This window comes from Lottia gigantea (assembly GCF_000327385.1).
Source record: "Lottia gigantea unplaced genomic scaffold LOTGIsca_18, whole genome shotgun sequence".
NCBI lineage: Eukaryota > Metazoa > Mollusca > Gastropoda > Lottiidae > Lottia > Lottia gigantea.
Window position 1 is genome coordinate 2,909,932 of NW_008708301.1, and position 14,157 is coordinate 2,924,088.

Consider the following 14,157-nt stretch of genomic DNA (forward strand, 5'->3'; position numbering starts at 1 on the left):
ATCAATATGGCGGAACATCCACAAATACAGATATGTTTTCCTGATATTAAAGATTGGAATGACTAAAAACAGGAACAGGATATCACCATGACAACGAGTCAATTACTATTCTTATCAACTTCCAAGATTTATGAAAAGTGAAAATATTAAAATCAAAAAGTTTATTTTTAAATTCACTGAAGCACTGATTGGTTGATCGCTGGTATTATCGTCTGCTTGCGTCACGAGCACCAGTTCGTCATCCTGATTGACATCTGATTCCAGACTCGGTGTATGCTGCCTCATATTGCCGTCTTCTACACCAGTTCCACCCTGGTGTAGGTTTTCTGTTTTATCAGGACAACCTAACCACCAGTTTCCAATGTTTCTTGGATAACCTTCATCAACCTTAAATAATACAATACAAATGCCATTAATTTAGACGTGTGGTATTTGAAGTTTATTATCAGTGAGATAGAGATTTCTACAAACACATTGTACGGCTGTCAGCTCAATTTCGGTGGTTTGACAAAGCGGTCTTCATTTTTCGAAGACGATGAAAGAAAGTTTACTGAGTAAATCCGAAAGCCTGGCTCATTTGAAATAAATATCTACAAAGCTTAAAAAATTAAGTTAAATTTTCAAAAATTGCAGCTACACGTATCACAATATTGAATTCTTGAAGGATGTATACCTTAAACTTATTATCATGGAATCTGTAATAATTTGCACCACTGAAAAAATACGTTCTACCATTCCTCCATTTAAATGCTGCATCAATTTTTGCAGGTAAACCCCTCCATACTGTTAATGGCTTAGGATAACCGAAATCAACTTTTCTGTCTGTGTACCTCCAGTACTCATTTCCTGAAAAATCAATTCTATTACTAGGGTTTCTTGTTGTTTTATGTGTCAGATTATTGAAATATTTCTTATTGATTATCATCTACGCCTTTCAGGAATGCCTCAGAGATTTGGAATTGTTGCACCAACTCTTCACTTTAAATACGCCCCTTGAATCCAGATCATGATGCTTTCCATTCTACTGCTGGGGAGTAAGATTAAGTATATCAGGGTATGAAAATAGGGTTCATAAACTATACAGAATTATTCGTGTGATTGCGATGCTCTTTCAAGTTTATAACTTCAAAGTCGTCTGTTTGTTGAAGATCAAGTTAACTTAGACAGATAACGACCATACAACATAACAACCCGATAACAGTTTATATTACAATACTTTACACGATTTGGCAAATTTTCCAGAAAAGACAAAAGAACTCTTTGTTCTCGAAGACGTCATGAAGACACAATTTCTATGTAATCTATTTTCAATCTGGTTCTCACCTTTGAAGAAATATGTTTTACCATTACCACCCCATACAAACACGGCATCTACATCATTAGGTATACCTCGAAATCCTTCAGTGATTAACTTGGCATATATTAAGCGGAAGTTGTGAAATTTATAATAAAATTCGCCCTGAAAGAAGTTAAAAACCTTTCTCTCAATCATTGAGATAATTCAAATGCTACCGATAATTTTGTGCAGGTAAGACACTTGTTCATGTTTGAATTGTTATATTCAGCTTTAAAAGTGAATCTTTTTACAAGTACTGAAAGTTTCAGGGACTTACTATGCTAAGTCTAAAAATCCTTTGGATTATTCACGGTCATCACTTGTTGATTCTATGAATGTGTCTAGTCGAAATGTATTTAATCCTACCTTAAAAAAGTATGTAAATCCATTATCCCAATGAACAACAGCGTCTATTGGTCCTTCTAATCCCGCCCAATCCCACGAGATCTCGCGAGGATATCCAGGGTCAATTCCATACCCATTTAATCTGTAGTAATGCTTTCCTGAAATATTATATCATAACATACATTGTTTCGTCAAATTCAGCTGTTAGTCCGTTTCAGAGTGTACAAGAACGAAGAAGAAACATTTCAAGATTTGGAGAAATTAGTCGTAATGAAAAATACACAAAATTTTCAGATTACGGCTTAGCAAGGTTTATAAATTTTTGTATAGATTATAATATGTACCTTTAAACATATACGTTAAGCCATCAGTAAGTCTAGCTACAGCATCGACAGTAGAATCTAGGCATATCTTAGGTACACGTAACGTGGGATCTCTGGTTGGTGGTTTGATAGGTTTATTGGATGACTTGGTTCCTGAAATCATTATCAATAGTTACTAAATTTGTTATATTAACAAACAAGTTCTCTTCTGTATCAACCAGGAACATCAAATTAGTTTTCATTTCCCAAAGGCACCGATCATTTAGTTGGCGCCTGTGGAACACTGTGGTAATGGTCGTTTGAATCACTGAATGTGGTAGATGGAAAGAAGGAAAGGACGGTTTGATTCTTTGAATATCATTCGCAGATGTCATGTTACAGAGAGCAACGGATATAAACTATTGGAGTGACATAATCCTCATGAAATAGCCATAATGTTATGAGGCAACACCCATAGAATCCGTGCAGCATTCTACAAGGATCGTACTAAATTAGAATTAAAAGTAGAATGTGAAAATGTATCGTGTGATGTTGTAAAAACTAACCATAAAGCTCTTGTATAGCACCCACATCATCTCGACTCAATTCAAAATATTTCTGATAACCTCTGTAGAACGGTGCCATTAAAGCTGTGCTCACGTCTGAATGTGCTAGTCCTAATGAATGACCAAATTCATGAGCTGCAACTTGAAATAGATTTACACCTACAAAAGTAAATATAAGCTTCAAAGCAAACGTTAAAGTGGTACCAGATGTTCTAAAAAAGTGGGCACTAATCATTAATTTAATTTCTTTCTATATCGGAAGTTGTATTGGTGGATTGATAGGGGGGTAAGAAAATATCAATTGGCAAAGACTTACCATCAGGAACTTCTATACTCCAAGGTTCCTCGTCATCAAAATGAGCAGCGCCTCCATATTGTGGAAAGAAAGCATGAGCAAGCGTTCTTCCTCGACCATCAAAAGGATTTCCATCACCATGAGAACGTCTTGCAAACTTGATATCAAGGTCTACTTTTCCATAGTCTTTTCTTGTAAAGGTCAATGGGGTTACTTTCGACCAAATCTGCAAATGAATAATATAAATAATAACAATAAGATTTCTATAGTTTTGAATAATGCTTGAGCGATGTGAAATAGTAAATGAAAATATGTTGCTGCTGCTCAAACAACTGGACTGTTTCAGCCGATGCCAACAATGAGGCTTGACAAGTGGATCATGTTTCTGATGTATTTTAGCCTCTATCCCTTGACTTTTGACATTTAATCAACATGACCATATCGGTCTTTATCCCTTCTGAGGTTTCACAACTTGATCTTATCGTGTTCATTTCACATTGTTGATGGTGGACGCTTTTCAAATATTATTTATTTATCCAAACCAATTCATTTTATGCTCTATATTAACAGAGCAACAAACGTTCAAAATCATTAGATTAAGTCGACCTGTGTATAAATTATAGCTTTGCTTCAATAATGCCCGTCTTTCTGAAGTGTCTCGATACACAAAAAACAAGAACAAGTATTTCTTTTCTAACAATAGCAGTAATGTAGTTTACTACAGATTGGAATTGTCAATTGAGATCATTAAGGAAATAAATATGTAAAATATTTGCGTGACCTGACAGACTGAAATCCAGAGAGAATGGTTAATCAATTGATTAGTCAATTTTAATGTCGGATGTCTGATTCAATGATTGTAAAGTCAGAAAAACAACTCCTAGGAGGATCGTGTAATACTCTTTACTAATTCCTGGAAATCCTCTGGGTACCAACAGCTGCCAGAATAAATTGGCATTTCTTTACAATACTGGTGAACAAGTGTGAGTACAAGACAATATACAGATGATATAAATTTCTAAAACGCGTGAAATTTGTCTTAATTTTTACTTTTTTTTAATGTAAGTTAGGTATCAGAACCATTTTTATTCAAATTATTATGAAATGGTGTGTAGAGTAAGTCGAATATATCCAAAAGTAATGAGATTCATAATTAATGAGTGTTTCATAATATGACAGTACTCTATACACACACTATGCTAACTGTACCCTTACCGTACAAAGCTATAAATAATAATATATAATACTGACCTCTAGTGACTTGTACACCTGATCATCAACTTGGTGTGTTGGTAGACCACGTGGGTAGGATGATGTTCGATATGTTAAATCTTTTTTAGCCCATTTACTTCCTGCAAAAATTAAAAATATGTATGGGTCAATATTTCACGAAACATTTCACTAGTAAGTGCATGCCGCTACGTTGGTGAATAAATTGCTACTTCAGAATCTCAAAATAGAGCATTGACTTTGGACGTTTAGTTTTTGTGTAGAAGTTATGTCCCTTGAGAGGAACATTTTGCTCGGAAATGTCTATACGTGGTTTCACAAGCGAACATCAGAAAATACTCACTAAAGAACAGAACTAAATACCAGGATTCAACCTGTGGTGTTATAGTACTTGTTTAATCTTGTTTAATCTAGTTTGCTTGGTACATGACTTAGATTTTATGTAGGCCTATTGCTTTTATTTTGACTTAATTATGTTTTATTTTGGACTGTTTGTATATTTCGTAACCAATGAATTATGTCAACGGTTATAACTACTGTTACAGTTTGGGGCAACTTCTATCGAAAATGTACGGATGTGTTATTCTAAGGATGTTCCCCCTCTTAAAGCATTTACCACCATTGTGATATTTGATCAGAATGTGAGCCTCCCATTGCACAGAGGTTCCACTCCACAGAACCACGAAGACTTTATTGTGGGCTACTACTACATTTCAAAATCTTATTTTGTTAACATATAAAGGACTTCAGTTCAACATAGTCGAGGTTCCTTGAGTCACCTGGTGTGGTGGTATAAACCTCCCGTGTTTCGTCATAGTTTGTTCGGCATGTTAACACAGCTGGTAACCATAAACCGGAAGTAACGTAAACTGATGTCAGTGGTATGGCGGGAAAACACATCTGACCTCGCTTTCAGTGTAAATATAGAGCGTGGGTGGATGTTCAAGGAAATCGGAACTCCCGAATCATACATTTTATGTCTAAATCTCAAGTACATAATATCAAGTACATTTCTCTAACACTCACTGTGCTGCTTAGGAATGGCCACCACGGTACCACACCAAGAAGTACAATCCCCGTAGCCAAAATGTTTAGACATTTATTTCAACTCGGCGTTGAACTGTCTACATCAGTTATTTAAAGAACTGTCAAATTTGTTTGTTTGAATATCGAAGAGATCAGTCTGTTTGGTTACTAATAATACTAAGTAAACAACATTGGCTATGTGGACTAAGGGATGATTATGTTCATAATTTGAATATCTGGACGTGGAGTTTAGTGCATATTGCCTATAATTATGTACGGAACAAAAATCTCCATGCCTAATCTGAAAATACTGCTTTATATTCTACTACTGTAATTCTACCAATACATGGGTACAAGCACAGATTTTGAATTATGAAAGCTAGACGTTTGGAATGATAGACAGTAACACCGACATTTCAATCAAATCAACATTCACAAGAGAGGTAAAAACAATAACACCATACCCCTTATAGAGAGTAAATACCGGCACAAATGTGAAATATATCAAAATAAACAATAAAACTACGGTATAAAACATTGAACGGGTGTAAAGGGGTCTACCTATTTTAAATGTCTTCCGCTTGGCATGTGGTTTTCTGCCAAACATATGTTTTGTATGATATTTATATTGGTAATAATTTTTGTTTTTATAATTTCAGATTGAATATATCAGACAAATTTGACTTGATGTTCGTGTGATTGTTCTTGGGATAATTCCCTGGAAAGTTGCTGAACGATTAATGAAACTTTCAACATTTCTGAATGCCATCACTTAAAGAACGTGATAATATATCATTTTGTTTTATCTATATAGCGTAATGAGAATCTTGTCCTTTAAATGTCAAAGCAATTTGCTGAATTCTGAGTATGGTCATATACAGATAAAGAAATAAATTGATTTTTACCATTAATGTTTTTATCATTGTACATATCTTATTTTTTGATACATTTCTAAAGTTGAAGAGAAGTGACATTTTTAGAATTAAGCCCGTTTACGCGATCAAACTGATATTCATTGTTCATATATAAACTTATTAATTTTCTTAGAAATATTACTATATCGCTCGACAATATTGATGCACTATTTTAACAGTGTAAATTATTCTATTGTCCTAATAATATTCTTCTTAATACTAAAAACAAATGTATTATCGTGTGACTGGGCTTAAGTTACCTTTTTACCATATTTTTGATATTCTATATCCTACCTTGTAATGCGTATCGTTTCCTTCTGGCACCAATACCCATCCCAACGTTATCAGGTACACCACATCGCCGCAACGTCATCAGATGTTTAGTAGCTTCATCTAACTTTCCTGAAAACATATAGCAGAATAATAATAAATACAGAATAATAATAAATACAGATGATATGCAAATAGAATTCCTCTGATTCATCTATTGTAAAGCTTAATGACTTAAGTTAGCTTAATTAGTAATTCCAAATACAGTATATAGTTTCCAAACTTGAAATTCTGCACAGATCATTGCTAATTTATGTATTTTGGTGTCAGCAGTTTTTATTTTTCAGTTTAAAGTCTTATTTTTGCATTTTTTAAATGTGTGGTAGCAATTTTAATATTTTCAATGCATTAAAGATATCGCTTTTTATATTCCATTTAAAAGTACGTTTTCTTGGTTCGGAAAACTGTATTAATCAATTTCATGCATGGTGTTATAGACGTGACCTCGATGTTATTTGAAAGTAAAATATATTTGTAGAAAGTAATTAATACCATGTGACAAAGTAACAACAAAGTCAGAACTAAGTCATGGAAATGTTTCTTAATCTATTGACTTATTACTCGCTTATTTATAGATTTTTATCGATTCCTATTCTACTTATAGTCTGTTTCTTTAATAGGCTTTGTATTTCCAGAATTCTATAATAACCAGACACCAGAACAACTCCAATACCTGATCTCAATACAATTCCAATAATAGAACTGACAATATTACATACGTCTTGATTAATTATCCCTTCTCAAACATCAAACAGAACAGTTCAAGGTTTATTTCCAGAACATATTGCTAAACCCTACTCTTATCTGACACTAAGGTTTACGAAATACATGAGAGATTACCAGTAGTGGTGTGTATTGAAAGTTTTCAAACAAGTAATATATTGGAAGGTTATCACAAATAAATGCTTTCGAACATAATAAAATAGTAAAAACCTTTGGGAACAGAAAATTCCATAGTAAAAAGAACATTCGACAGGATAGAGGCGCCAATTGCATATTCGATATCTCTAACGTGGACGTGTATTCCTGCATTATAAGAATTGTATAAGACAATGTTTTGATAAATGAATGTACAAATTGATGCATTGAAAGCATTCATGATGTGTTGTTTTTTTTTTGTCCACAATGAGATACCAGTATAATAAATAAAGCAATTTTTATCCGATGAGGTAATGGGACTGTCTGTAACTGTTAGTTAAATTAAGCTTTCCACACTAATGTCTGGTGAATGCCTGGTAAATATTGGTCCCAGTTCTTGCTACAATGAATAATTGATTAGGCGAATACAACATTAATTATATTCTTCAACTTGACGTATTTCGACTACTCAAGTCAATGTACAATACTTTAATTCACTAAGTATACAAGGTAAAATATGTCTGAATAAGACATGAATTACAAAAACAAAACCAACAATACAACACGTCGATTTGATAAAACTATTGGTGAACTAGAGGAATTTTGAACAATCTAAATATTAGCCCTTGGCATGGATATATATCATGCTGTTCCGGACATACAACTAGTTTGATAGAAAGGCTCCGAATTCATAGGTGTTACATCGAAACTTAATATTTTCAATAGGAAGGGAGACAACTATTTGGTCATATTTTTAAAGTATATACCAAGCTATAGTAATTCATATCGTGAATTGTTCTACACGTGTTTATCAAGAAAAACAGCCGAATACACATCTATACAGGTTAGAAAATGATGACAATCTTTAAGAAGTGCATATATCTGACATATTGCATAATGTATACAAGCATGACACGTTTTTAGTATCATTTAATAAAAATCTGTACCCAGCTAGTCGCTGATAAATATCTTGCACGTGTTATCAGGCAAGAAGTCCATATTTCATTATATTATACACGAGTAAAAAAATATATATACGTTGTAAAACGTTGATAAAGTGAAATGAAAATCCATTTCAAGTGTTTATCAGTTAAAATAGTTCATATTTAGAGTGTTCGATATGAAAATAGTATATTTAGCAGTGCATATCTCTAACAAATTGCATTGTACCCAGTTAGACACTGATAATACAAAAGTATCTAGCACGTGTTTATCAGATTAAAAAAGTGCAGGTATATTTCAGGCAAAAGGTGTTATTGCATTTTAAAAAAGATGACACGCATCTCAAAGAACATGCACCTATTCACTATGAAATATCACCTCATTGCACGTGTTTATCATGTAAGAAGTGCAGTGAGATATGAAACATTTGTATCAACGTTAATAAAATATCGCACAACGTAAACTAGGGGCCATTGAACCTTTCTTCTTAGAAAAATGAACCTATACAGCAAGGGCAGAGAGACCAGGATTGATCTGCATTAGAGCTTCTGCCTCTCTAAAGTTGCAACATAGACCTACTAATTCGTTGATATTGTATCACAAAGGGTTGATATTAATTTGGGGAAAAAAAGTCCGTTTTTAAAATAATCATTCTACAGATTTCAAAGAGATTGTGTTATAAATGTAAATCATATTAAAGCAGATTTGATGTATTACGGCCATTAAGAAAGGGAAGTAACTCTTAATCTATATCCTGGTTTCAGGTTCATACACAATGTTTTATAGTTTAGGTGAGGTAATTATTGTTGGTAAGTTCAAGTATATTTTTCCGGCCCAGACAACCTTAATGGCTGTTTATTAATTTAGTTTTTTTACTGATTGAATTATTATGAGAGGAAATTATACGGTTAGTAGATTATTGAACTGTATTTATGACCTATATAGGAGTCATAAAGAGTGCTATATGGGTGTACATCCACTTGCAATGCAGATCTACCTGTTTGTTGGGTTTCCTTCTATTTCGGATTTCATTTGCCTTACAAAGTCTGCCGAATTGTTGTGTGTCGTTGAATCACTCAATAAAATATTTGCCGAAAAGGAATTGCGGGATATACATTATCCAATATGCAATTGAAATGTCAGTCCACTTTATAACGATGGTATGAATTGTGACAACTTTTTGCGATTTAAATAAAAATCGTCTCATCATGAATGGCGAGTGTAACAACTCACAGAAAACACACGAAAAGGACCATCTTGATCTGTTGTTTAATCAGACTGAATTGATGGTTCATTGTTCTTCTTTCATTGTGAGACCATTTTTGTCAAGCTTTTTAGACTGTTAGTAATAGCGTTTAATCCAGATGTTCACACTGAACGTGTGTTTGTATAAATGTAATAAGTAGAAAACTAAAACCACTTCAAAAACTAAATTGTTTAATTGTAGAGGATATGAAAAATTAAATAATAAGTAGAACGTCTAAGTACATATAGACTGAAAAAAGGTCGCAGTCTGTATTTCTTCAATTTATAAAACCATTCATATCAGCATTTCTCGTGTGTTATGTGTAGCTTCTTTTTGTTGTAGTATTGTTGCAGTTGCTATAATGTGTTGGTGTTAAGTGTTATATGTTGGCTTTAGTACTTATAATGTGTTGTTTTGTTGTAATTTCCTGTTGTATGTCTCAGTGATTTTGGTGCCGTAATGCGTTATTGATGTTGCAATATTAGGCATGTACTATCACAGGCTCATGAAGTTCTGTCAATATTAATAATATTAATAAAAAATGAGCAATGTGGAGAAAATAGTGTCAATGTATATAAAAAAAGAGAAGACAGAACTTCAAGGGCCTATATTTGCACTCACTACTGCTTCTCTTCCTTGCCATCTGTTTCGTTTTTAAAAGATGGTAGTTTCTTGATGGTGTCTACTTATTGTGCTAAATACATGTCGATGTAGATTAGAATTATGGTAATCTGTGAAAAATATGCGAATTTACTTACCAGTTTCATTGACTCCACCCATTCTCTGTAATCTTTTCAAAGCATACGACACCGATTCTTCTGTTCTTAAGGCACCAGTCTGAGGATTTTGTGGTGTCAGGTATCCATACTTTATTAAATAATCCTGAAAAGAGATAAAGATTGACTTTACTAAGAGTGAGTCAGTGAAAACTTCAAGTAGACTTCTAAGATGGCTCTAATGTTGGTAATGTTCATGATGACAATGGCGTGAATTTGTTTCTGAATGGTTTATTCTTAAATTTCGAAAACTTTGAGGGAACATTTTCGTGTATAACAGAACAAATAATTTTCTAATAGAAGCTGCTAATTAATTCTTTTTAATTTAAAAGGCACCTGACTACAAGTTTCAACCGATTGCACTTGCCACCCCTTATTAATATGGTAGATATGGTAATATGCATTATATAATATGATCATTAAGCATGCATACGGAATTAAGATGTGGTATACATGCAGATGTGTGGTTATCTAAACCTGATGGTAAACATCTGCACTTTAACACTTCCAGATACTAAACCGATGTATTTCCATACTAATTGATAATACACCGGGTGTATTGTTAAACATTGAATATTAGAATCTACTTATTTCAAAAATAACTAAAATACTTGTAGACTTATTGAGTATAGCAATCAGTCGATTCATTACCAAATGCACTAATACAGGCAGATTTTCCCATAAAGAGTAAGATTGTTTATCATGTTTTAGCGGGAAATAAACAAAGCGACGGATCTAGGACTGTATAATCAAATTACCATTCCTACTTGTCCGCGGCATATCCATTTCAGATCTTCAAGGCCTAAGTCCCAAAACCTATTAAATTCATATATAAGAATAGCTTGAAATATATAGGTCCTTGTTTATGGTACTCTTTACCTCGATCCTTGGCAAAATTTAAAAAACAACTCTTTTCTTTCTTCAAAAAATAGAACAACAAAATCAGATGAATGATAAATGTATATAACTGTTAAGAGTTCTACTGCTTTTGTGATTGTTATTTTGAGTTCCTTTTGTATTATATGTAGTGTTCCTTTCAAGGGCAAAATAGTGAAAAGGCCAGGCCTAATTTTCACCCTAATAAATATTTTAGTATTATTATTATTATTCAGTCTCAGTAATATAATAGGTGTTCCAGTGTGTATTGTATTAAATATATGTACATCTTTTACAAAAAATTTAAATATTATTCATGAATTGGTGTTTTGGCAAGAAGTTATTTTCGAATAAAGTCTGCACAAACAAGTTGATATTTTTCTTCTACAGTGAAAACATCTGTCTATTCTTACTGATTTACAATGAACTAGAGGAAGGTTTATTGATGAACAATTATCTGGTGAATAGTTTACAAGTGGAAAGAAATCACCAGAAAACACAGTCAATATTTATCTCTAATTTCTGGCTATCAATCAATCTGAACTTCTTTTCATCAGCCATCTCTTGGTAATTATCAGAGTAACACTTCCTAGTGTTCAACTTTCAGCTTTAATTCAGCTATTGAATAAGTCATAAGTCGTCATGATTTCAGTCGAACTAGTCCACAACTTGCTAGCTGTCATTACTCTTGATCAACGTTTAAAGGTCTTAAAATCATGCAAACGTAACCTTTTATCCAGAAAGGTTGTGAATATCATCCAGATATCCTTTGTGGACTTGAATTAATATTTGTTTGGCATGGTTGACAGGTTATCTGTCCTCTGAAGAAATTAGTTTTTCGGAAACTCAGAAATTGAACCTTAATAAGTTTTAATGTCATATCTGAATGTGTTGCCATTTTATTCATGCCATATCGGAATGTGATGCCTGGTTATCCATATATTATCTGAATGTGATGCCAAGTTTTTTGTCATATCTGAATGAATTGCAAAGCTCTTCATGTCATATCTGAATATGATACCAAGTTATTCAGGCATATCTAAATGTAATGCCGAGTTATTGTTGTCATATGTGAATGAACTGCAAAGTTATTCAGGTCATATCTGAATGTAATACCGAGTTATTCTTGTCATATCTGAATGTAATGTCGACTTAGTCTTGTCATATCTGAATGTAATGTCGAGTTATTCTTGTCATATCTGAATGTAATGTCGAGTTATTCTTGTCATATCTGAATGTAATGTCGACTTATTCTTGTCATATCTGAATGTAATGTCGAGTTATTCTTGTCATATCTGAATGTAATGTCGACTTATTCTTGTCATATCTGAATGTAATGTCGACTTATTCTTGTCATATCTGAATGTAATGTCGTGTAATTCTTGTCATATCTGAATGTAATGTCGAGTTATTCTTGTCATATCTGAATGAATTGCAAAGTTATTCAGGTCATATCTGAATGTAATGCCGAGTGTTATGGCGAGTTGTTCGTGTTTGTATATTAGTATTTAGATGATGAACGAGCAACCTATACTTAACCTTTTATTGATAAACTCATTCTTTTATGTTGGAATAAAAACAACCTTATCTCACTTTCTCTCTTTCTTTGACATAACACAACATACCGTATGTTTGCATCCCTTTATAGTAGATTTATCGACAAAACTAAGTAGACTAATGATAAGCATGTTGCTTATAAAGTAAAATGGGTTTCATTCTCATCATTAGCCTGTGCAAGACTCAATAGTTGTGTCCTGAGTCGCCCCAGCTGTGACAAGAGGGTACAGGAACACACAGTGTACATGCGTTTATATAAAAATGCATAAATTCATGCTTAATGTATTAAGTTTGTTTCTTCATTTATAGCTAAATTACAGAGCTTAAAGAAAAAATAATAATGACAAGGATCTGACAAAGTAATAGCAATGTATTATGAACGATGGTTGTCCTGAGGGTTAAAATATAATGAACAAGCACTTGCTTCCTGGTGGTATACATGTATAGATTCTAATTGAATAGAGTCAATCAATAAGAAAACTATGATAATAGTATATTATATACAAACAATTGACATATGCCCCTCCCCCGGGTCCTGTTTTCTTATAATTACTCTAGACAATCTAGTCAAATAGTTATTATTCTGTAATTCCAATATCAGTAGCTGTGTTATCTTGACTTGCCAAAAACATGGAAATGATAGTCAAATGGCCACTCTTCCAGAGAGAAAGCGTTATATTTCACTGTCAACTCTCAACACCATTTGCAATTGCTCAAAGCAGATCATCATTCCCCAGCCGATAAGTTGCAACAAAGCACTTACATATATAGTTCATTAATGGACAGATCAGCAAGGCTTAGTACTGAGGCGAGGTAGGAATATTATACAGAAATGTTTAAGATTTTCTCACAATATGACTGGTTTCAGAAGCTAATCTGTATATCGATGTTTATACTTGTATTCAAAACCATATAAACATGGGTTCTAAAGTTCTAACAACTCAGAATCTCCCATAGGATGGTCCAAGTTAACATTTTTTATTGAATAATTTTGATTTTCACTTGTGATAAAGGTTTGATATACAGTGATTTGAAATTTGTTTTTGGTGGCGAGGGAATCAATAATATTATCAATAAGTAAGATAGAAAACTAGGTCTGTATCTATTAAATATAATTATTTTGAATTCAGACTGGAAATTATCTGGAGTCTACTCCAATTTCTCTTTCAAAATCAATATATAAGTCCCAAACAGATCTATTTGGTTATATAAGAATCTCGCTATAGGTTATTCCCGCGGTCTGGTTTATATAAACTAGGAATTAAAATAGTCGATCAGGAAAGAATTCATTCTGAGTTTCAAGGTCAATTAAACGAGCTGGTTTGGTTGTAACTTCTATACCTCATAAATTTGAGAAATATCTACAAGTACTTCTTGCAAGTACATGAAAGAGTAAGGTGCCAATTTTAGAGCAAGTCAAGTTCAACGCCGACTTCAGGGGAAGTCTAAGATGTTAAGACTATTTAACACTAATTGTATATTTACAATTATACATTAATAATATACGTCTTGAATATCACCATTATTCACTTTACGCTGTAGAAAGTTAATGGATGTT

General features: G+C 33.0%; 1 protein-coding gene across 1 annotated transcript; it reads right to left on the reverse strand.

The window, feature by feature from the left end:
• Positions 1-114: 114 nt before the first annotated feature.
• LOTGIDRAFT_158923 (hypothetical protein) lies at positions 115-12,730 on the reverse strand (the record flags this gene model as incomplete). Its single annotated transcript, XM_009052334.1, has 11 exons — positions 115-387; positions 674-846; positions 1,324-1,459; positions 1,703-1,839; positions 2,026-2,157; positions 2,550-2,708; positions 2,866-3,070; positions 4,096-4,196; positions 6,309-6,416; positions 10,149-10,272; positions 12,668-12,730. The coding sequence occupies 11 exons, from the start codon at positions 12,728-12,730 to the stop codon at positions 115-117; spliced, it is 1,611 nt and encodes a 536-aa protein (XP_009050582.1).
• Positions 12,731-14,157: the final 1,427 nt, after the last annotated feature.